The sequence below is a fragment of the Onychostruthus taczanowskii genome, unplaced genomic scaffold (assembly GCF_017590055.1).
Source record: "Onychostruthus taczanowskii isolate IOZ18803 unplaced genomic scaffold, ASM1759005v1 scaffold7, whole genome shotgun sequence".
Taxonomy (NCBI): Eukaryota; Metazoa; Chordata; class Aves; order Passeriformes; family Passeridae; genus Onychostruthus; species Onychostruthus taczanowskii.
The window spans coordinates 15,490,061-15,515,545 of NW_024504786.1; the positions used below are offsets into that span (position 1 = coordinate 15,490,061).

The 25,485-nt window shown below is 37.0% G+C and overlaps 1 protein-coding gene across 5 annotated transcripts; it reads left to right on the top strand.

Moving 5' to 3' along the window:
- MTF2 (metal response element binding transcription factor 2) lies at positions 1-25,054 on the top strand. Of its 5 annotated transcripts, XM_041421547.1 has the most exons (17): positions 1-252; positions 548-602; positions 2,022-2,096; positions 10,157-10,355; positions 10,503-10,584; positions 11,801-11,896; positions 12,280-12,380; positions 12,710-12,858; positions 14,067-14,162; positions 15,024-15,092; positions 15,903-16,026; positions 19,238-19,305; positions 19,680-19,850; positions 20,539-20,647; positions 20,810-20,868; positions 21,003-21,107; positions 21,914-25,054. In XM_041421547.1, exons 6-17 carry the CDS (start codon positions 11,821-11,823, stop codon positions 22,266-22,268), a joined length of 1,482 nt encoding a protein of 493 aa, XP_041277481.1. In that variant the 5' UTR covers positions 1-252; positions 548-602; positions 2,022-2,096; positions 10,157-10,355; positions 10,503-10,584; positions 11,801-11,820; the 3' UTR covers positions 22,269-25,054. The 5 variants fall into 5 exon arrangements, with proteins under 5 accessions (XP_041277481.1, XP_041277482.1, XP_041277483.1 ...); XM_041421548.1 differs by lacking the exon at positions 2,022-2,096; XM_041421549.1 differs by lacking the exon at positions 548-602.
- Positions 25,055-25,485: the final 431 nt, after the last annotated feature.

The window sequence follows — 25,485 nt, forward strand, 5'->3', positions numbered from 1 at the left end:
GGCCCTTTGTGCTCCCAGAATGCACCAGCGCCTCCTCCGCGGGAAACAAAAATGGCGAGGGGCTGCGCTGGGGCCGGGCTGCCCGTGAGGCGGGTCTGAGCGTCCCTCGCCGCCTTCCGCTTCGGGTCCGCGCCCGGGGGCCCGCTGCGCACCGAGCGCCCGGCCGCACCGCGCCGTGCCGCCGGGGGAGGCTCCCGAGCTCGCCGATTTCCCTGTATGAGGCGGTTGGCACCACTGGAGAGACCGAATGAGGTGAGGGGTGGGGGGGGCGCGATCCCCGCAGCCCGGGCCGCCGGTGCCGCATCCCAGCGGCGCGGCGGGGAGCGCGGCCAGGGGCCCGCTCCGGCGCGGGGAGCCCGAGGCCTTGGAGGGAGGGGGAGGGAGCTCCCTCCGAGCGGCCGCTGGCAGGCGAGTGTGAGGGGTCAGTGGTGCTCCTCGGTGACCAAAACAAAGGGAGGAAGGCACGGGCCGCTCGGCGGGGCCGGGGGCTGCAGCGGTGAGGTGCCTTCAGCCTCGCGCCAGCTGCATTTTCATCTTCTCCTTTAAGGATATTGTCCGAGTAGGCTGCGTTTGCTCGAGTGCGAAGAGAGCAGCACAAAGAGGTAGTGGTTTTCGTTGGTAACTTTGTGTTTGGGGTTTTTTTTTGTTTGTTTATTTGGGATTTTTTTGTGTGTGTGTGGCTTTGTTTTCTTTTTTTTTTCTTTTTTTTTTTTTGTTGGTTTGTTTGAAGTGCCTCACCTCTTAATTTCTGTCAGGCTTGACGATTTGAATGTGCACAGCAGGTTTTTACTCCACTTAAATGTGGTAACTGTTGCTGGTTGAAAGGATATGTAGTAACGCATTTTCCTTTTTTTGGTATTGAATTTTGTGGAAAGAATGGGCTGGTACCTCTTTCAGTGAAAGGGAACAATATGGTTCAGTGCTGGATGCTCTGGACGCTGATATTAGTGTTGAAATATGAGGGGTTGTCGTTCAGCCATAAAGGATCAGGGTGTTATTAGAAGTAGAGGGCCTGCATAATTAACTGCAAGGCTCTGCCAGGAAAGCAGTGTAGCATTATGGTTTTTTCTGGAATTTGTGATAGCCCCAGCTTATCATAACTCTAAAAGGTCAAGCGTAGTAATGGATAATGACATGGTTTTCTCCTGCCTTAGTGTAAGGGAATGTGATCGATGATATACACTCAAACTGCCAAAAAGTGTGGGATAGTAACAAAAAAGTTTCCCTCTTGTTTCTTTTTCTTTTGATCTGTAATCAGGTTGGTGAAAGTTAACCTGGTAATGTTTGTCCCTTTTTTTGAGAGCTCAAATTGCATTTAATTTGAAAGTATTTGGGACTAAGAGAGGCAAAAATGTTTCATTTCTGTATTATTAGAACACAGGTTAATGAATTCTTAGCTTTTCATTTAAAGGAGAATAAGGGAAAAGATTGAGCATATGAAAGAAAATGCATAATGTAGTGAAAATGAGAAGATCCTCTGCAAGGAGCTACAAGCTGTGAAACGTGGATCTGTGCTGAGAGTATAATGTAGTAATGGTTTCCACAGTTAACCCTTGTTTTGTCACATAAAGGTGTGTGGCTTCCCAACAACTTGCCTTTTCTGTTCTGGAAAGAATTTAAAATCAGATGGAGATGCTTCTCATACTTAATATGGCTGATCAGCATGGTATATATATATTTTTAATAGGTGAAAGAGACAGGTATTGGTAGTTAGTATGAAGTTATGTTTGTCCTTCCCTGCACCAGGAGATCAGGTAAAATTTATGAGAAGAGCAGCTGTAACAGATAAGTTCCAGTTAATTTCCTAGTAGACTGTGGACTTCAGTATTCCCTGGAGATGGATGTGAATTAATGCAGAGGCACTGAAGCACATTTTGTGCTCCTCATGTGAGTTGTGGAGAAGGGAGCTTGGAGATGTGACCAGAAGGCAGTGTGAGTCTCTGGTTAGCTTGTGAATTGGGCGCGTGTTTGCGTGAGCGGCCGCTGGCCTTGCTGCACAGTTGGTTTCACCTTCTTCACAGGCCTTCCTTGCCGGAAATGGAGGGGAAGTGTGTCTTTGAGCAAAACACAACAGGAGAAGAATTATAAAACCACAGGTATGGCTGGAGAGATAATGTCCATGGAGGAGTGAAATCAAGATGCTTAACTTTGTTTGAGAGAAGGAGAGCTGATGATGACAGCGTTACTGATGAGTCTGGACATACTTCATTAACTAAATATCTTCAAGGATATCACTACTTATCTTTTAGATCTATTTATTTTTTAAAATTCTGTGGAATGCTTACAGAGGTTGCTGTTCTTGCAGACTAACCTTAAAAAAGAAAACTTATCATTATGGGATTTTGGTCAGCTCTGAAATCCTTTTTCTTCCCCACTTCTCCCAGAGCAAGGTGGCATGTTGTCTGTTATTTCTTTCATTGCTGGAGTGCATGCTCACGCTCCCTTAGGTCTGTTGCTCTACTGTGTACTGGATTTGGATAGTGTAGAAACCCAAAAGGCAGTTGCTGTATTCACAGAGGTGCTGAGGCTACAATTAAGGGGAATTATGCTTGGAAAAGGTGTCTTGTGACCCAGTACCATTGTTTTTTCCCTGTACCTTCGTGTGCAAACACATGATCAACCCCAGACAAATGGCTCTTGCAGTACACGACTGCCCTGTCTTTCTTCCCTGTGTACTAAATATGTTATTCTGTAAAGATCTTTTAAACTCTAATTCTTTCGCTATTTATATCAAAGAGATTTAAAACACTTCTAGTTATTTAAGATTTCTTGAGGGAGAATGTGAGCAAAAATAAAATCACAAATGATTGTAGTATTATGAACATGGGAGTACACTTATGCTGGGGAGCACCTCTTTTTAACAGTATGCATCAATGTTATTAAGGACAGTCGTATTTCACAGGGTCAGAGAGCAAAAGCACAGTATTCTATCTAGTTGCTGTCTGATAAGTTTTGTGTCACAAGCAGTCACTTCCCCTCGGTCCTCTGCCTGGACTTCTTTCTGATATGCAACAGATTCATAGACATAACTGCTGATCAGATTAATAAGCTGCGGGGCCTCACTTAGTTTTTATTACGAGTTTTTTATTTCTTAGAAGCAAAATTTATTACTTTTGTCACTTAATGTGATGTATATACTTTTGAAAGCATAGATCTATTTTAAAAATTCCTCACAAATAAGATATTCTGTGATAACTAGAGAGTTCTTCCTAGACAGAAGAACTCAGAAAATCCTAGCCAAAATATAAGGCCCTTTGAAAGAATTAAAACCCTCACCAAAGCCAACCATCCTGTTGGGATACTAGTGTATTATGTAAAGTCACATTTGATCATCATGCTTACTATAGGGTTGACTGGCTAAAGCTGAGAATAAGCAAGTTACAATTTCTCTTCTTACTGACAAGGAGTGGCTTACACAGAATGGTTACCCTGAAATCATTGGTAGGTCAAATTTGTTCTGCCTTAAATTATATTTTAACCTCTATCCATGGTGGGTTTGTTAAGCTTTGCTGGAGTGGCCTATAAATTGGCTTGCTGCCAGTTTGAATAAACATGTGAACTTGACTCATGTAGGCCCATGGGACCAGGCTGCTTTTAAGAGCACCAAGGAAACTATGTGATGTTCTTGTGGGGCTCTTCCTCACTATTACAGGTTGTGAAGAACAGGGCTAATCCACAGTGATTAGAGAATTGCACGTATTGCACCCATCTTGGGAAAGGGCTAAGTGTTCAGCCCAGGGAACCGCAGGCTGGTTAGCTTCACTTGGTCATTAGGGAAGTCATGAAGTCTTCCTGGAGGATGTTTCTGGATGCACGGAAAGGTGATGGCTGGTAACAGTCCCCAAAGATATAAATCATGGCCTGAACAGCCTGACCACCTTCTGTGTTAAACACGGCAGGGCTTTTGAACATGGGGAGAACCTCGTCCAGCCTCAGTTTCAGCAAGGCTGAAGGAAGAGATTGAACATGAACTTCATGAAATTCAACAGATAAGAAAGCAAAGTCCTGCATCTGAAGAAGGAATCCCAGGCTAAGATTGGCTGGGAGTCAATTTTGCAAGATTGTCTGGGGCTCTGACGGACAGAAAGCGGAATAGCAGCCAGCACTATGTCCTGTGTGCTAAGGCAAGTGGTATCCTGGGTTAATAACAGAAGTAGGAGACAGAGGGGAAATGATTGTTTCCTTCTACACAAAATTCATCAGACAGCATCTCAGTAGAATGCTATATTTGGGTGCTGCTACTGCAAGAGACATCAAACTAGAAGAGTTTGGTGTAGGGCCACCAGGACAGTCAGGGACTGCAGCACTTCCTCTGTGAGAGGAGGCTTAGGGAACCGGGTTCATTCAGCTTCAGGGAGACATAACTGCAGCCTTCCAGCTCCTAGGAGAAAATTAGTGTGCTGCTGTTAGTCTCTTCACAGCAGTACATGGCAGGAGGATAAGAGGCTGCATGCCTGCATTGGAGTAAGAGAGATTCTGATGGGGTAGGGAACATCCCCTCTCCCTAGGGGCAGCTCAGGAGTGGAACAGGGGCACAGGGTGCTTGTGTGGCCACCTGGTTTGGCCTCATGGCTGATGCTATGCTGAGCAGGACTAGAGAATTCCTGAGAACCTTTCTACCCTGAATTATTGTATTTTCCTAAACAACACTTAAAACAAAGTAATTTTGATAACATATTTCTCATCTCCCAGTCATTACTCTCTGCTTTTCTAAACTGAGGGATGCCTAGATTAGAGTCCCCTTGCCTTTCTTTGGTACAGTTGGCTTTTGGTTGTACCAGCATGCAGAGTAGTGTAAAGATAAGGAGCTTCAAGTGTGTTTTGTAGCTGTGTTATGATACAGCACATTGGAAAAGCAATATTCATTTCAGTCTATGAAGTAGTGTAGAGGATAGACTATAATCTGGATTTGTACTTGATTCTTTGCTTAATAAAAGTTAATGGCAATGTACTAATGTAATAGCCTGTTTACATGTAATTGACAAGTGACTGTTGCAATAACATTGGTATTATGAAAAGCAAAGTGATTTTTTTTCTTTTTTTGTGATCCGTTGAATCATCCTGATCTGAGGTTTGGACCTGGGTTGGGGTGGAGGAAGCTAACCTAAGTCTGACTTGTCATCCTGTTAATTTTGACTGTTTTCTTGGCCCAGCAGAATCTTTTTATTTGGGGGAAGAAAGGATGTTTGCCACAGTGAACAGATAGTGGTTGATATGACATCCCATAAATAATGGGGAAGTGGAAAGGAAGAAATGTGGTCAGGATCTAACATTTCTCCAGCTGTTAACGTAGGTACCAGTTCCAGGTCACAGGCAATTGGAAACATGGCTTGAGCTTGGTTATGTGGAGCTGGGTAAACAAGCTACGATTATTACTCTCAGACAAGGTTAATTTCCCTTTTTTTCTGTCTTCTAGCTGTGAATGCTTGTGTGCCTGGCTTGTTTAGTCACCAGGTCTCTCTGTGAGGTACTTCAGTTTATTTTAAATATCGGTCAGTGAATTCATATATTCATATATTAAGGGAAAGAAAACTGAATAGGAAATTAATGGAGAAGCCAGCTTGTTATTCCAGAGCTTCTGGGAAGGGAGCAAGCTGCTGTATTGGATAAGCCATGTGTGAAACTGCCACGAGTTTTGTGTGTTCTGAGCCCTTGCTACACCTCCACTCTCCTCATTCCATGTGAATGTTAACTCTCCTGTTTTAAGGAGAGAAGACTGCTGGTATTTTACAGCATCTTACAACTTCTTCATAGTTCATTTTTCTGTAATAAAGGGCTAGTTTGCAACTTGAGACCAAAAAAATTGCAATTAATCAGCAGTAACATCATACTTCCAGAATCTGAAGTGATTATCTGTAGTTGTCATAAGGTCTTTTATTATATTTTCCTTTCCTGTGGGATACCACAGTTCCAGTTTTGAGATAGATCCTAAGCCTCTGTGGGCTGTCTTAGTAGAATGCTCTGTGTGTGATTTCTATCTGAATTCTCTTCTGATAAGTCTTTAAAGTAATCATCCCTTCACTGTGATTTGTATTTACTAGGAATAAATGAGCTATATTCACACTTTGATTTTTCTCAGTGGTTTAAAATTTTCTCTTAATGTTCTTTGGGCAATTTGTTGTTAAAGCTTAGTATCTTGAATGCTTCCAAAAACTATCTGTGCTCATAGGGTAGCTATCATCTGTTACTGTTGCAGCATTTATGAATCAGGCAGCTCTTTTCGAAAAGTTTCCTGAAATTGTATGGATTGTTGGTGAACCTGACTAGTTCAGAGTCATGCAGTCTGGCAGTTCCAGCTGAGGGAGTTTGTGTCCCAAGCTGCTTGTTTGCATTTATTCAGTTGTGCTTACAAATTGTTCTGTTAAACAGATCAGTGAACTGAGATGGCTGGGAAAAAAAACCCCAACCACTGGTCAAGGGAGTTTTTCTTAACAGAAGTTTTTTCATAGCAGTTGTTGAGACTGAAGGAGTACAGGAGTATGAATGATTTTAAGAACAAGACACTTGGAAACAAGAATGCACAGTCTTTTTAATCCTCCAGGCTCTTCGCATCTTTTTCCCCAGCTTTTCCACGTAGGATAGCTGTAGAGGTACCAAATGAACACCAAGATTTTCTAACTGCTGATAGAAGTTAGAGTTACAAGTGAGTCAAAACTAACAAATGTCATTTTAATAGATACAGTGTTAGGCATAGTAACTGCTTATGGTTCATAAATCAGACTGATTTAGGTAGTTGACTTGGGGAGGAAGTTTGCCATTCCTGTTGACAATGACAATTAATCTCCTGCTTCTGCAACGTATTATAAACAAATTTAAGTAGATGAATAGAAGGTATCCATCTGCCTGTCTTGCTGGAGAGTATCTGTGGCTATGGTCTAGACTCCAAGGTGAAAGTCAGTGAGCATTTTCAGTACTTCATGACATCAACTTCTCAAGAAAAGGTGGAAGTGCATTTCTGTTTTCAGACATATGTCAGTGTGCAGACACATTTTACTCCCTGCCACCACTAACTTTTTGTTGGTTGTTCTTGATTGTGTGGTTATATAAGTACTTTTTTTTTGTTTTTGCATTTTAAGTGCTAGACTAAGAATGCAGCACAACATACTTAACATTGAGTCATAGATGTAAAGCCATACATCCTGTATGACATACAGTGTAGCTTGGTTGTGAAAGTTTAATGAGATAATGTAAATCTTTATATTGTGTAAGATTTTTTGAAAAACACTGAATCTGATGGATATTGTGCAATTAAGTTCTTGGAGAGAAGTGTTTAAGATTTGTTATTTCAAGGTTACTAATTTTGTTGGTAACTGTTATATGTTAGGAAGGTGCTATGAAGCTAACTTTAAGGAAGACTGGAAAGCAAGTTGCTGGAAAATGTGGAACTTTAACCTTCTTGCTTGTCAATTTTAAAATTCAGTTTGCATTTGAACTTCCAAGAAAAGTTTTATTTTAATGGTAGGTGTGACTTTTTGGCGTTCCACTACAACAGTTAGAGCCGTGACAAGACAGATGGGCAAGTTACCAACATTTTGTGCATGTGGCTTTTATACTGGTCTGCATTGCATTTCTTGTGCAGTGGTTCTGGAAGATACTTTGGAGACACCTACTTTAAGTAACTTATGTCCTGTTCATTAAAGTCAACTTGTTAAAACAGTTGACTTCCTACTTAATCACAGTCAAAAACATTGAGGGAGTGTTTCCCTGGAGAGAAACTTCCTATCCATGTGGCAAGCAACTGTTAAGTTACTGTCAGGCTATTGTAATACTAACCCTATTTTCACTGTCTGAGATAAACCATGAACTGCCACAGCAGGAGCTGCTTCATGAGCTGTTTAGTTGTCACTTCAGCACTGCCATCACTCACAAAGAGAGCAGTGTGGACAATGGAGAAGTGTCTGGTTTATTGGCTCACGTCTTTGCTGGGTATCAAGGTTCTTCAGGGTCTGAAGCTGCTATTGTGTATTTACATTGTTGTATAAGTGAATGTATACATTCACTTAAGTGTTTTGTGCCAGAAAATGATGCACTCTTTTTTTTTTGTTGTTGTTGTACCTCAGTGGTGTTGTGAGACAAACCTTTGTACTTAAAAGAATGCTTTTGAAGACTTTTTAAAAAAATAAAGCTCACAGTTGTGTTTAAAGTGACAATCTGTACTGTTTATGATAAATGAATTTGTCTTTTTGTGTATTTGGTACAAGATTTTTCACACATTTCTTCAAGTACTGGAAAAGAATAGTAAACATTCCTGCCTTGTAGCAGGAATAGCTACCTGTTTCTAGGCTAGCCTAGCTAGGCTAACCTAGCTTTTTCTAGGGTCTTAAACCCCAGAAAAAATTTTGAAAGAAAATCTTTGAACCTCTTTGAGGGTAGTTCTGTCAAACCAGTTGTAAACTAGAAGTTACTGCTGAGAAAGCAAGAAGTGTCCTGGGCAGCCAGGCTTTTACTCTGTTATAGTAAACCTGTTTTGAATGCTGTGTGTGTCCTGTCTCATTTATCAGAGGTTTGAGTAGAGCTGAGCAAAAGTAGCAGTAACTTGAATCAGTTTTTGTGTAAAAAGCAGCAGAACTGGTAAGATTCTTTATCTGGGAAATCTGGCTGGGTGGTGGGTCTGAACATTGTTACTTGCACCATGAAGAGAGAAGATGGAAAATGACAGTTTAATTTTCTGATGCAGTGATGAAGGATGTCAGGTGAAGTGATAAGGTGTCAGCTGTGAAACAAGCCAAAGGATTTTTTTATTCCTCTGGTCTTCCCTGGTCACCCATCTAAATATTTTTGTGTTTGGGATCAAGCAGGACTTAAATTGGTGTCCCATTTGTGCATGAGGATGCCAGAGGCACATTATAGCTGCTCTTTCTGTCATGTTGTTATTAAATGTCACATTGATTATAAATATGCTTAAAGCAGATGATTTTCTTGTGCCTAACCTTCTTGGTTTAAACTGTTTAATGTGATATTGTAAGCCATTACTTTTCTAGTTTTATTGTCATATTTTGTATAGTAGATTCTTTAGAGAGAAGATTCCTTTCTCTGTGAAGCTGTAGATCAACTTCTCAAATATCTGTATAGCAATTCTCAAACTATATGGGACACTAATTAGTTTACTGCTTTTGTTGATGCTTTGAGATTAATTCAAATGTTTCTGGTGCTAATAATGTACCTAAGATATCTTGAGTGAGGTGAAACTGCTCTTCAGTTGACTGTATCCTATTTAATTCCTTGATCCCTGTGTTTGCATCCTAGTTACACATACATGTAGTTTCTAGAGAATACATTTGGGTATACAAATGGTAACTTTATTAAAGAGTCTCAAATTCTGAGTATTACTTATGAAATTCTGCCTTGTGCACTCTGTGGTACTGTTTTATAATTTTCTCTGTTTTACTGCTTTAATTGATGTGTAGTGTTTGACAGCTAGTCTGGCATAAAAGCATATCCACGCTTATATATAGATAGACTATATGTTGTGGAATATATGAGGAAAAATGCTTATTGATAGAAATAACTTACAATTTTGGGTTTCATGTATGAAGAAAGGCTGCAAGATCTGTTGTTTTTCCTTCCTTGTTATTTTCCACCCTTACTCTAAAAGAGAGGAAAATTTATTTTACGTAAGAAATTCAACATGTAGAAATTCTTCCTGTGGTGGAAAGCTGTACAGCTGTGCTTGGTGGCATTGCATGATTCTGTGTTGGAGGAACCTCAGTGTTTACCTTGCCAGCATAATGCTCAAGCTGTATTCTCCCAGCCAAGGTAGTGCACTTAGAATTGGCTTGGGATCTTTTTAGTTTCCGTGGAATTCTAGAAAACTGGCAGTGATTTAAGTTTTGCGTAAGTAATCCTGTATTGAGTGTTTTTGATGTGTTTTTCAATGCTTCTGGTGATTTTATGAAGAGTCTCCGAGCTGGGAAGTTTGTGCATCCCCATCCTCATTTACATTAGTTGATTTCCTAGAACACTTCTCTTTTATAAATTTGTTCCTTTCAGATTTTGTCCACTTGCACAGTAGCAGAGGCACCGCCACTAAAGGTGTGTAAAGTCAGAAAAGACAAGCAGGTGTTTTGTTAGCTGCAGTTGGTCGTGTTGGTGTTTCCAGCGCACGGCTCCTTTAACCCAGTTGCGGTTTCCTCTCCTCTTGCTTGCCTTCCCTCAGAGACTCCGCGGCGGTGGGAAATTCACTGGTCCATAAGCGCTCTCCTTCACGTCGCAGCCATAAGAGCTCAGCATCTCTGGCCAAGCTGTCGGTGCATGATGGACAGAAAGCCAAAAAGCCACTTTGTAAATTTGAGGAAGGTCAGGATGTCCTAGCTAGATGGTCAGATGGCTTGTTTTATCTTGGAACTATCAAAAAGGTAATCACATTTTTTAACTTCACTGGAGTCTTAAAGTGTCGCGTACTGTTGGAAATTGCAGTATTATTGTCTCACTTATGTAGTATTAAATGCATCCTTCTGTTTAGTGCTTTTACTCATGGCTTCTACTGTATTTTTGTCTTTCAGATAAACAAACTGAAACAGAACTGCTTCGTTATATTTGAAGACAGTTCCAAATCCTGGGTTCTCTGGAAGGACATACAAACAGGCAAGAACACCATGAAGTATTAATTGTTTGGTATCCTATTTGTTTAGATTACTGTTGGCTGTTAAAAAAGATCATTATATTCTTTTATTCTAAAGAGTAATATAATTTAATGTGATCCAGGAACAAAAATTAAATAAGAAAAAAATATTTTCAAACAACTGTCATTGAAGTTACTGTTTTTTTTGGGCTGTTGTTTGTTTGTTTGTTTTCACATTTGTGAGGTGGAGAAGACTTCTAAAAATAATCACTTTTGAGTTTGTTTGGGTGGAGGTGGATTATGTTCTCTGCCTTAACAGAAAATTCCAGGCCCTAATTTACACCAGGTTTATATTCTTTGTACTGTTTTCAGTTGAAATGTTGAAATATGGAAAGAAATGAAAGCTTGGTGAATCTTCTGTTTGAAAAGAGTTTTGACACTTAAAAGGAGCGCCAAAACTGTTGCACACAAGAAACCATTACAGGTTTTGGAGTATTCATGTGATATAAAGAAATGTGTAGTTATCAAGTGAGACACCAATTGTATAATACCTTATTGGTTTTCAGACATTTCAATAGCAGTTAATGTTTTTATAACCTAATGCTAATGAAGCAGGGATGATAATTTATTCTGAAAATCAGTTACAATTTTCTCATTGTACAAACACGATGGAAATCTGCTCTGGCTCTTGTTGATTCTTGATGTTTAAGCTAAACACTGTCTACTTAAAGGAAAAGCTTTGTATTTGTAATAGCAAAAAATCAACTGCTTTATTTCTTTAAGCTTGTAAAAAATGTTGTTCTGCTTCTGTGTAGTACTAGTTTATAATCTCTGATTCATTTATCCTAACTGTCAAAATTTAATAAATGAGTATGAGAACTTCAAGTTGATGACCCTTATGAGTCCCTTCCAACTCAGATAGTATGTATTTTTAGCCTACATTTGCATTCTTTACACAGTTACTGGATTTTTGTTGTTGATGTTGGGGAACCATGGACTGCATAGTTGGTAGGCAATATAAAGCCTATAAATATCTGATAGCTTATCATAAGTGATATATTTATAACACAGTCTGTACAAAATGTCTGAATATGTTCTTATTAAGAAGTTGGTCACTGTCACAATGTGTTTCTACAATGCATGCATCTGTAAGTGAAATTATGCAGAAGGCTATACATGTGGTAACTGTTTCAACTGCAGATATAATCTGAAAAAAATCACAATTTCATCTTTGTCTAGGAGCCACTGAGAGTGGGGAAATGGTCTGTACAATATGTCAGGAAGAGTATTCAGAAGCACCAAATGAAATGGTTATATGTGATAAATGTGGGCAAGGTAACTAGATTTTTTTTCTATTTACTGCATTTTAAAAGATGTTTTGATTTGTTTCACAAAGGAGGATATTTGCCCGGCTATGACTGACTGCTCAACTGATCTTAAATTTTGTAGCCCTTAGTGGCTATTAACAGCTCAGTGAAAGATGATAATCCATGTTAAAGTGACTAACACCTGTTCTGTAAGTCAAGATTATTTTTTATTACTAAGAAAATTTAAAAGACCATTTTGAATGTGTTACCAATCTTTTTGTTCGGGTTTTTGGCACTTAATGATGGATAATGCCTTAGAGTTGCATTAAGTTATGTGCTTTGGCAACATAGTTAATTCTGTGTAAGCTTTTGTCATTTCAATGACAGTTTGGCTGATCATTTTTCATCCAGGTTACCATCAGCTGTGTCACACACCAAATATCGATTCCAGCGTGATTGATTCAGATGATAAATGGCTCTGTCGACAGTGTGTGTTTGCAACAACAACAAAGGTGTGTTTCTAGAAAAAAAAAGTCAATACATTTCATATTGCATGCATCTTTGTTTTTGCAATTGAAACAATAAAAAGGTATGGCATTTTTTTCAGTGATCTCTTTATCTTTGATCTGAACTCAAATTTTGTATGTTGAGATGTAATGCTATTTTTAGAAACTGACAATGTTATACTTTTAAGCAAACATGCTAGTATTAGAACATAAATACACCTGAAAATACTTGACTTGAAAGTTATGAAACCTTTTCTACAATCAAATGAAAAGCTTTGAAAGTTTCAGAAATACATGACTGGTTTTTGTGAACTAATGTGTCTGTTTTGGCCCAGAGAGGTGGTGCGCTTAAGAAAGGACCAAATGCCAAAGCACTGCAAGTCATGAAACAAACGTTACCGTATAATGCAACAGACCTTGAGTGGGATGCAGGTCATAAAACCAATGTCCAGCAGTGTTACTGCTATTGTGGAGGACCTGGAGAGTAAGTAAATGGATAATATGTAAGAACTTTACTGCAGCTACAAACTTAGACACTTTTCTTCTAGGCTTCCTTGTGAGCTTGTTAGTTTTTGTTTCTGTTGTGTGTGCATACCAGAAATCGGTTGCCAAGCGGGATTTTGAATTCTCCATACATTTTTAAGTGTCTCACAGTGGGAAGTATATTAATCTCTTTTCTTCTCCCATAAAATATTTTGGTTTGTTTTAATTTTGTCATGTGATCATCACAGTACATTCTGTAATGAGCAAGAAATACTTTTTGTGTTGCTGCTGTTGATGTATTGAGTTTTGATGGAGTTGTTTCTTGATGATCTTGTAGTTCTAGGCAGAATTTTTCTGACGTTAACTCAGCTCTGTCGTAAGTCACAAAAACAAATGTACCTGGAGATTAGTTTATTAAATTTTGTTGAAATAGACAGCTGTCTGATTCTACCATAATGTCATATCCTGGTTTTCAGTGACTAGTAGGGGAAAATTTTTTTTTTCCTCTTATGGCATTACAGAGTCCTCTGCTGGTTCTTTTTTACAAGAAAGGCAAGAAGAGGACTTCTTAAGCAGGCAGAGATGAGTACTCTGGTGTGCATGAATGAGTGAAAGAATAAAATAGCATTGGAGATTTGAGGTCAAGGCAAGTAAAGAGTCCCACAAAAAAGCAAAGTTTTTGAGGGCATACATGCAGGACAGAGCTCTGGTTTGAGACTGGAACAAACATGGCTGTCAGTTTTGCGTGGGTCCTTTTCTCAAGGGAGAAGCTGAAAAAGGAAAAGGTGTAAACTATGAGGTTTCTTTTGAGGATTCAAGTAGTTGGATCCCCAGAACAAATATTTGTGACTTAATGCAGTTGTGTTGTGCTTTAGAAAGTAACAAGAAAGCTAAATCTGTCAGAAGGAGCTTATATGCAGTTCCTGAGTTAAAATTAAAAGGTGGATGTCAGTAAATAGGTTTTTTTTTCCTTAATTTAATAATTTAATTAATTATTTTACTAGGCTATCTTTTATTATTCCTCTCTGTCTTTCCTCGTAATTCATTATGGAACTAAATGTTACTGAAATATCCATGGAGATGACTGTTTTATAAACTGTGCAGATCATTTTGGGTCAAAAGATCCCTTCCTATTTAATTTAAATATAATGAAGAAACAATTTTCAGTAACTTTTTAAACACATCTTGTGTCTCTTTCTGTTGTTGAAGCTGGTATCTAAAGATGTTGCAGTGCTGCAAATGTAAACAGTGGTTTCATGAGGCTTGTGTGCAGTGCCTCCAAAAGCCAATGCTTTTTGGTGACAGGTAAGAAAATTAAGCTATATTTTGTTGGTTGTATTTATTTAAAATGTGAGGGAAGTCTCACATATGAGCTTTTATTAGGGCATCCATAACACAACAGTATTTTTCCAAAAGGGTTTTGAGTAGAAGTTGATATACAAGATAGCCTGTGTTTGGGTGCCAGGAAAATGCAGTTCTTCATCTCATTTGAACAGGATGCAGTGGTGGGTGGGAGAGGTGACCAACAATAGTTGGATTGCAGCTCTTACTTTGTGTGGAAATGCTTTATAAAATAGGTGCAACTCTACATCTTCTGTTCATGTGTTAGAAGGAGTTAGGACAAAAACAAACAAAAGAGTGCTGGTCTGTGCTTTTATTTTAAGAGGAACTTGGAGCACTTGCAACAGATGAAAGAGGAAAACTGGAGAAGAGAATCAAAGAGCATTTCATTCATTATTTATTATAATTTTATGTGGGAATTTTTCTGGAATGTTTGTATGAAGGAACTGAGTTAGGACCCAGGAATGTATGGGTCCTTAAAATGCATATTTACACTGGTGCACAGGTTTTTGCATTTGAGAGATAGTGCTGGGGGCATTACGGAGCATCTTAACTGATACAGTCACAGGTTGAGGGACTTTCTCAGGCAGAATGAAACAGTGGTGCAGGATGAAATCAAAGAAGTACCTTGTATCTGGCCCAGTAGGTATCAGCACAGGTTATAGAAGTTGCTAAAGTAAGATAAAGAATAAAGAGACTCACTATATGGCTGTGTTTCTAGTTTGCTTAACTTTCATTTTTTTCATGATCAGGGTGTTAAAACCCTGTGTGTATGGACACCCACCACCCAGCCACGTGTACATATATATATGTGTGTGTTTTTAGGTTTTATACGTTCATTTGCTCAGTTTGCAGTTCTGGACCAGAATACCTCAAACGTTTACCCTTGAGATGGTAAGTATGAATTTTAAAAAAGGGTGGGTTGAATATATGCTCTGCTTTTCCTTTTGGTGTTCTGATTCTTGTTGGTAAAAAGGAAATAATCTTGTTAGCTTGAGCTGTTTCCCAAGTCATTCGTGCTGTATGATCAGGGATAAATTTCTTTCAAAGATTGTCTTTAAGGGTAGAGATAATATTGTGATTGCATGCTCTTGGGATTCAATCCTGGGATCATTCAGTGGAGTAACAAGCAACTACTCACTTGTGTATGTGAAGACTGAGATATCTAAGTTAAGTGTTTTTTGCAGGTTTAGGATCCTGCTGTATTATCTAAGCCAAACATAGTGAGTACCAGAGCACACATCCTGATACATTTTATAACAGTTTCCTTGAATAGACTTAATGGAACTAGTCTGTAATAGAAATTATATCCAATTTAGTGGATATATACCTAGTGCTAACAAATACATGGTGGAAATTACCTTGTTAATTCACCAGAATACTTGCATGAATTCAGAACCGATACATTCAAGTACGGATTCAGACTTGCTTACGTATCCCATGGTCCAGACCAGTTTTGGAGTTAAGAAAAATATCGTGACAATAAGATGAGGCAGAAATGAAAGTGAGATGCAAAACAGAAGAAATCACTCGAAGAGAAATTGCAGGAGGCTTCACAGTGTTATCTGGATTGAGTGTTTTAAGTTGGGCTTTGTGTTCCTCCACCTGTATAATGCTAATATCTTTTCTACTAAATTGTTTCAAAGGAAAGCAATTGGAAGAAAAATACTTGTTTTCTCTGGTTTTTTTATTCAAATATTCTAGGGTAGATATAGCACATCTATGCCTTTACAACCTAAGTGTTATTCATAAAAAGAAATATTTTGATTCGGAGCTTGAACTTATGGCCTACATTAATGAAAACTGGGATAGATTGCATCCTGGTGAGGTAAGTAAGTAGAATACCCTTTCTTGTTTCTAAATCCCAGTGCATACATATGTCCTGAAAGCTGACAAGCTGTGAACTGTTTTACTCTGGATGTTAAATCCTTCAGCACCTTAAAATCTGGTAATCCTGAGTAATAACTTTTTATTTCCTTGCAGAAATAGAATGCTTTTTAAGTGGTGCATATTTTTCTAAACTGTAAAATTTCTTCAAGTTATCTGTGCCACTAATTGCTTGCATGGCGACTTCCCGTTACTTAGCTGTTTTTTCAGTTGCATATCTATATTCTGTTCTAGTTTCATAATTCTTTTATTACTTTGATATTTTCATGTGTTCTGACCCGAAAATCTAAATGTAGAATTGAGGGCAGAGAATATTGCATGTGAAGACCACAGTCATTGTCTCTAACACATTGTTTATGTATTAAATATTTTACTCAAAGATTTCTTCTTTCCTAATTCTTACAGTGGGGGTGGTCAGTTTGCATGCAGTCTGTTTTTGATCCTTTTGCGGTCAGATTCAGCTACTTGTCAAGACATTCTTATTTTAGTTCATTACTATACTAGTTATTTTCCCAGCTGTTTGATTACTGAGCATTTATCTTGGCATTAAAGGAAATCCATTTACTCAAGTAGATTGACTTCATATTTAAGATGACCGGTGTTGATCTTTGTTTCTGCATATGAGGTTAGATGTGAAAATTTATGACTTAAGTTCAAAGTGACATAGTGCTAATAGAGTACATACTCCTTTTGTGCATGAAAATTGTTTAGGATTTTGAAGGGTTTTTAAATACATGGCTTATAATAGGTTGAAATTTTCTATTAGTACATTCTACTTTTATACTTCAGTGAATTCATATAACTGTAGTCCATTTTTATTAGCACTCATAATTTGAGAACAAACTGTATGTTCTTGGTTTAAATATGTAACTGCTTTTCATAAATAATGGAAAGCAGTCTAAACATATGTATTTTAAACTATCAGTGTCAGTAGTTTGATAGAAAGTTAAGCAAACACTAAAGCATTACTAAAAATTAGTCACAAAGACACGTCTGGTTTACTTTGATACGTGTGGCATCTTTTACCTAAGTTATATAAAATTAATAAGTCTGTCATACCAAGTCTTGAGCTTTGAATTAAAAAACAGGCTACACAAAATGTAATTCTTACACCATTTTTTCAACAGAATGAATTTTCTAGCTATCGTACTAGCTTAACTAGCTGTATAGCTTAATAAGTATGTAAGCTGTATTTAATTTTGCATTTTGTTTTTCTTAGTATTGAAGGAAATGTAGAAGAAAATTGTTTGTTCATTTAACATAATGTTCCTTATAATCAACATGTCATGTTGACTGGCTGGTCAGAGCAGTGGATGAGAAGGGTGAAGCTGTCATTGACTTGGAGCACATTTTGAAGAAGTTGAAAGGCTTCATTCCTCTCTGTGCTCTTCCCCTTTCTGCTTCCAGTCCATCCGTGTTCAGTCTGTGAAAAACATGTAACTAAGGGGGAGGAAGGAAAGGGCAGATCCAAAATAAGTAAACTCACTTCTTTAATTTGTGTTTTCAATTCTTTAATATTTCTACACCTTCAAATGAACTATTAATTTGAAGTCTGAATGCTACATTTTTAAAGGGCTAGATTTTGAATAAATTAATACAAGCTGTATTGAGGAAATTTAAATACCTTATTCTGAACAGATTTTAAATGTTGTTCATGAAGTTGGCAAAAGTTGGTTTGAAAAATATGATTAATTTCAGTTAATTAGGGAAATGAGGGAAACAGAAATTAGGCACAGAAATAATTGACATGTACAATATAATGACTTTAGGGGCAACATTTGGTGATCTCCTTAAATTGCCACTGTTAAAAATGACATTTTAGTTTCCTTCTGTACCTATTTATGTTTGAGTAAGAGGAAAAGGGTTTTAGCTGTAGGTAAGATAGTAGTAAATAGTGGAGAACTCCTAAGCAAGTAATTTTTAACATGTTGTTATTTAGAAAGCAATAAATGTGGCAATTTTCTGTAGTTTAGTCTTGCAAGACCTCTATATAGCAATGGATTCGGAATGCATATGGTGAAGATGGAAAGCAAGTTGTTACTTTCTTTGGCTAAAACCTCTTGAACACCTCCATTAGTTTTGGCAGTCAGGTAAACTGTCAGTTGTTAAAAGTTGGGGTTTATGAGTATATTTATTAGCTTATTTTTAGCTATTAGCACATTTAATTCTTTGCGCTTTTCTCTCTGTCTTGTTTGGTGAGAATTGTATTCTTTAGAAATTTTCTGATCCTGAGTTTTTTGTTGGGTTTCTTTGTACAGTCTTGTCTTTAGTATTCATATTAATAGTGAAGCTTATAAACTGCTGTCAGCTCTATTATTAGAGATAAATTTACAAATTTGGGCATGGCAACTGGAAATAATTTCTGCTGGAATTGAAAAGTAGATTGTTTACATTTCTGTTGATCTATCTAATTTTACATTCTGGTACTTAAATGTTGTGTCCGTGTGATAGTCACCACTGTACTTGTTACGCTTTTCTCTAATTATTTATGTAATTTTTCAGAGAGATGATTTCATGTTTTGAGAGCTTGATAGGGACTAGTTCAGGCTTTGGTGAAAGGAGGGTGGTTAGACTGGGTCTTAGCTAAAGGTTAATGAAAATAGATCTACTGGTTTGGGGTTTTGTAAATTCTAATAATTTTTCTGGGTGTTTTCCTTTCTTTTTTGTATCAAGTTGAGTAGTATTAAAAAAATATGAATTGGGTCCTATGGCAGGATTTTGCCATAATTATAATAAATAATTAGCTTCTTTTGTCTATATAGTTATCCTCTGTTTGCAATCTCAATTAATTTAGGAGTACATATAGAAGATTTTTTGTTAGGAGTCTTGGGAGGCTGTTGGGGTCTTGAGAGTCTTGTTAGGATTGCTTGGGAGGGCAATCTGTGTTATCTTCCCTCATTGTACTAAATGATTTTGAGATATTTTTCTTGTACTTCTTAAAAGTGAAACTCATTCTATGTCCTGGGCTTGATCCTGGCATTAATTCTCTGGTTGTAAATCACAGAATATATGGAATTATGGTTAATATGCACAGCTAATATTTTGTTAATGTACTTCACATTCAAATCTATCATTACAATGACTAAGAGGAACTGGAATCTTTCTATTACTAAAGAGTTTGAGAGGTTAAATGATTTCTTAATACTTTACAGCTGGCAGACACACCAAAATCTGAAAGATATGAGCATGTCCTGGAGGCATTAAATGATTACAAGACTATGTAAGTTTTACTGGTACTTTTTGTTTTAAGTGTTGTTTGCCTATTTAATCTCACTTAGGTTACAGTCTTCAGTGATAATCACTCTGGCTGTAGATGGCATTTTAAGTTTTAAATAATGTTTCTATTTCAAATTATAACGTTACATACCTATTTAGATTGTGACCCAGACCAAGAGAGAATTGTTTTAACTTCCATCCTCCTTCCACTTCACATTCTGTTTTTGAGAAGGAGGATTGTGATGGGGTAAAGAGGGGAATAAAGTAGTATTTCAAAAAATATTCTCTTTGCATCATTTTGTTTTGCATGTACCCTGCTATTTTAAAAGTTGCCTTCCTTGGGATCAGAATTTTAACTGTTAATTTAACATCATCTAGGTTTATGTCTGGAAAAGAAATAAAGAAAAAGAAGCATTTGTTTGGCTTGAGAATTCGAGTTCCTCCTGTGCCGCCGAATGCTGCTTTAAAGGCTGATAAAGAACCAGAAGGAACTTCACATGAATTCAAAATTAAAGGCAGAAAGTCATCTAAACCAATTCCTGATGTGAGGTAAAACAACCCAGTCATTCTAGCTGTGTTGTCCTTAATTGGGGCTACTTTGGGTATTTTTTGGTGCCAACGGAGAAGTCCTTTCCTTTATAGAATGTTTTTAAAAAAATTAATTGTAAAGGTAGATTATTTGTGAGGACAAGGTCTTAGAACAAATGTAGTTAACTTTCTATTAGGATTCTTCTAAAAAGTCAACATGAAATTTGGGAGTAAGAACAATAGAAAAGATCCCAACTTTGCTGTCATTTGGGAAACAAAACCTTTGCCTTACTGGATCTCTTAAGCAATAATCTAACTGGAATTCTCAATAGGAAGTATGTTGTGAAATAGTAACTTGTATTGGTAAGTGTGCCATCTTTTTCACCAAGAAAATAGATAAATGATATTTAACACTTGTTCATTCCTCACCAAGAGTGGTCATATAAATAAATGATATTTAACACTTGTTCATTCCTCTTCAACATTTGGGAATCAGTAATGTCCCTAGAAATACATTGAATCTGTTATGTTACTATAAAGACAAAACCATGTAGCTTTGTACCTGCAAATTTTGATTTGCCAGAATCACCTCATTTAATACAATGTTTTAGAAATAAACATCTAATTGTATATTCATTGCCAAAGGAAAACGTGTATTCAATGAAAACTATCATCAGTAATACAGAATAAAATACAAATTTTCTTCTAGGGAATTAAGTAATGGTATAGAAAGAAAGGGGAAAAAAAAATCAGTAGGTCGTCCACCTGGTCCCTATACAAGAAAAATGATTCACAAAACTCCAGAGTCATCTCCTCTGGTAAGGATGTTTCTTCCCCCTTCCTCCCTTCCTTCTAACTGCATCATAAATGTTGAAGAAAAACATAACAAGTTAATATGAATTTATATTTCCCCCCCTTGCTCTCAAATAAAATCGATAAAAAAATTTAAGTTGAAGTACCTTTTTTTTCCCCCCCCTTAGGATAATGAACCAGTTCCAGTGATAGAGAACCCAGCCTTGGAATTACCCTGCACTGTTGGGTAAATAAAAAAAAAATCCCTCCCATCAAACATTGTAACATCATGTAATTTGTCTGTTTGCTTCTGAAATGTCAGCTCAGTTTTTAGTGTAAGATTATTTTTTTACATGGCAAACATGTTATCTTGCAAAACAGGAAATCTGATGGAACTGCACATTCATCCAATACCTCAGATGTGGAATCCACAGGTGCTGCCAGTATGAAAGAAACTACCTCATCTAACATTTCCAGACATTATAGGTAACTACTCAGTTACTCTATCTGCTATAAAGATCAAGATTTGCAGTGTATTAATTTTAATAACATTTTCTGTGAGTAGAGCTATAAATAGCATGGGGAAATACAAAGAAATAAGATGAGTGAAAATTTGTCTTGAATAGTTCTGTTTACAACTCAGAGTGAGGATTTTTTGGTGCTTGCTAACCATTGTTTTTGATGTAAAATATGTGGCTAAGTGACATTTACTGAAAAGAATTAAACTGTGTAAACATTTGCTGAGCTTAGTTTTCTACTAGCGGTCACAAAAAACTGATGTACTCTGAATTAATTTTAGCAGCTTTTCTTTTCGTAGGTTTGTGTGTTCATGTTATAAAATACTAAGTATGCTGTGATTTTCTACAGTCAATAGAGCATGAAAAAAATCTGGCACAGAGTTTATGAATAAATTATTAACTACAGTCAGCCTTCCTGCAAGCAAAAACTTTTCCCTCTCTCAAGTTCAGCAAATAGAAATTTCTCTTCTATTGACGTATGTGTATTTTAGTCTTTTGTCTCCCCTTTCTGGTTCATGCTATTGAGTGCTTTCATAAGTCATTTTTTGTGTGCATTATTGATATAGTCAGTTTTCAAAAAGCTCATGTTTAATTTAGAGTTCTAAAATTGTTGCCAACTGTGTCATACTTACAGTTACATATCTGGAGGCGATAAGTATTTTTTGAGTGAAAAACAACAAAAATTATTACATGAGTGGCATGGAAATAACTGATGATACAGCATACATGTTGAATTCCCTTGGAGTTAATGCTGTGGGGTTTTATTTTCAATAGTTTATCTGACTCGAGAAAAAGGACTCGTACAGGAAGAACTTGGCCTGCTGCAATACCACATTTGAGGAGGAGAGGCCGCTTTCCGCGAAAAGCACTCCAGACTCAAAATTCAGAAATTGTAAAAGATGATGAGAGCAAGGAAGATTACCAGTATGATGAACTCAATACAGAGATACTTAACAACTTAGCAGATCAGGAGTTACAGCTCAATCATCTGAAGAACTCCATCACTAGTTATTTTGGTGCAGCAGGTAGAATAGCTTGTGGGGAAAAATACCGTGTGTTGGCTCGTCGGGTGACACTTGATGGAAAGGTGCAGTATCTTGTGGAGTGGGAAGGAGCAACTGCATCCTGACTGTAGGACTGAACATTATGTTCACTGCACTGTCATCTGTAAGTACAGTTCATAATGCAGAGCCATGAGAGAAATGGTCTTTAAATGTGTTTCTAAAAAGAAAAAACAAAACAAAACCAGTTTAGCCTTAACATGTAATTGTTATCATTACAGCTCTTGTGATAAAGACTTATCTTTTTAAAATCTGATCTGAGACTTAAATTTTTTAATCTGAACATTGTTAGATTGTTTTAGGTTGGGATATTTTGGGTTACAATTGCTTAAAAATGTGCATGGTGTTTAAAAAAAGATGACATTTTCTAGAGAACATTCCATGGATACAGTTATTGTGATTTAGAGAAAATATTATGTAGATAGCACAAATATTTGAAAAATCTTGGTTTGTTTTCTTACCCAAATGTTTGCAGAAATGTATTTCTATTTCAATACTTTCTAGATTTCATAAGTGCAGTGTATATAATGCCTACTGAAGACTGTAAAATACTGAAGTTTTCTTTCAAACAAAGTGTAAAAAAAAAAAAACCGAAAAAAAATATATTGAGCCTGTAAATTGCTCTGTGACCAGACTTCATTGTCTTCTTAATATATTCTGTGTGTGTGTGCGTGTGCGGTGTGTGCGTATATACAGAGCTGTATATGCACACACAGACCTGGGCGTGTATATAGATGTGTGATTGTGACCTATGCAATACAAATTATGGGATCGGTCAGCTTCTGAGAATACATCCCATAATTCTTTTTTCAGGAATAGTTGCCAGTATTTACACAGCAGCATTTCTTCTCAGGCTTATTGGGTGCTGTTGCTTTTTATGTACTAAGGAAAAGTGTCCAAGCAGTGCAGCGTGTTCTGGCAGTGGGTGCAGTCATTGATGTTCATGTGCTCTACATTCCGTTTTCCATTCGAATTAACCGCTAAAAAATAATGCAGGATCTGAAGATTTTAAAATTAATTCTACTGGAAAGAACAATTTGAAAGCTCTTGTGGCACTCTGATTGTAAATTTCATGTCCCAGTTATAAAGTAAGTTGACAGGAGTCGTGCAGGATTTCTACGTACCTGTAGAACAGTCATTATGATAAATGTAGTATGAATTAAGTGTGTTATTGCACAGGGTCAACAAATGTTGCCATTTGAAGTAACGTTACTGATTTTATTACAACATTACCTCTTTTGTGTTTATAAAATGTACCAAGTTTTAAATTGGTAAGATTATTTGTTAAAAAAAAAATCAAAAAGTCTCTTTGACAGTATTAGATGTTTTTTCTTTGTCTGCTACTTTTGAGGGGGTTTTAGCCAAAGAGTAAACAGAAGAATATTTTTACTTTGGTGGTTATTCACTGTACTGTATAAGGTTAGTTTTCTTACATGCTTACAGTTTGCCACCAAAATAAAATCATGTAACATTAGCAAATGACAGAGTGGTTTGAAGTGTACTACTTGAGTGAGTACTTATTTATTCAATTACGTGGTTATTTGACTTTTTCTGCTCATCTTGAACATCTTGAAAAGGTGACTTTTTTTTCCTGAAATTTTTTTTTGGTCACCTTATAGCCAAAGGAAGCAGAGAAAGCTTTTTATCCTGTGTTTGGCTTATGGCTGGCTGGGTTATATTAGCTTTATAAAAATGCTAATTAAAAACTCCCACTTCTGTTTACCTTCACTAAAATGTGTGGGTTTTTTCTCACACCCTCGGCTATTAATTTAATGTTGCCTTGCCTATAGCTGCAATATTTTGATAACACAGCAACTTCATGTTAATTTTTGAATGTTTATATCTTGAGATAATGCAAAATGTAAAGCCTTTGTAACCTTACTCACACCATCTGTATTTGTCTTTATTGTTTCACTTTATCCAAGTCCTTTAATTCTAACTGAACACCAGCAGTATTTTTCATAAAGATTCATTTAATGATAACTATTGGAATGTACTTGGGGACTTAAGTGGGGGAGGTGTGGGGACAAAATACTTGTCAAACTTCAGCTGTCCATAGACCTAACTATTGTGAATGTTGTTTTCATTTTATTATGGTGGTTGACTTAACTCTGATGTTCAGTTTGTATTTTTGGAATTGTTTTTCTCTTAGAATTAAAAGACCAACATTAAATGTGTGTATTTTTGAGAGAGAAGAATGAGTTTTGATTCTGTACTCTTGTGAAGCGCATACTTGGTGGCATCCTCCCATCCATTATTTCCCAGTCTCTGGCTTTCCTGTTCCTGGCCTGGAGACACTTGCCCTGCACATAGACACTAACTGGTGTTCCAGCTATGGTTGAGGGATGCTTTGTTACAAGGTGTCATGTACTGGAAAATGCTGCAATAGTGCTGCTGAAGATAGAGCTAGAGTAGTAATTAAAGCACACCTACAAATGCCTTTCTCATTTTATGTGAATTTCATTGTATGTAGTAGTGGTGTGTCTAAAGGAAAAAGACAAATGTTGCTGTATGTAATGATTTCATTTTGGTATAACTCGATCATTGTATGTACGCATGTGTGTAAATATATGTAATTCAACTTTGTTGTGGTCACTGATTTAGAACCATTTCTATGTGTATATTTAATATTTTTCCATTATGTTTTATTTGTATTACAGTAGTATTTAGATAGGTGATGTCTCTCGTGGCAGTTCTAAAAAGATAGGTATCGCATGAACAAGACAGCAAAGAAATAATGGCACAATACTGGTCCGAATTGTAAGATATGCATCATAGCAAACTATTTGTCAAATCATTGTTCTCAACACAACTTCAACAGGAATTTTGAATAAAACTATGGTTTTTCTATGCATAACGCATTTTGAGTGAGATTACCAAGGAATTTTGAAAAATCTCTAAGCATGGTATATGAAATGAAGGTCAATATTTCAGTTTAACATGAAGACAAATACATTAAAAAATGCCTTTAAAGGTGAAGGCAAGCACTTTATTGTCAAGGGGTGGGGAGATAATTTAATAAACAAAAAAATGGTTTGTCTTTGGAACATTCTACTAAAGTGATCTTTAGTGTTATATTTTAAAAGGAAATTGGTGAATAGAGATGGAACATACCAAGGATGACAGTGGAGCAATAGTCAGAACAGAGTGACAAGGACAAACTGGACAGAAGCATCAGTTCTGTGCACAGAGAGAAGAGGAGGAGTCTTGCAAATTGTATGCTGGTAATATGTTCAGGCACATCTCTAGTTGGCTCACATCTGTCTGAATGAAAAATAACACTCC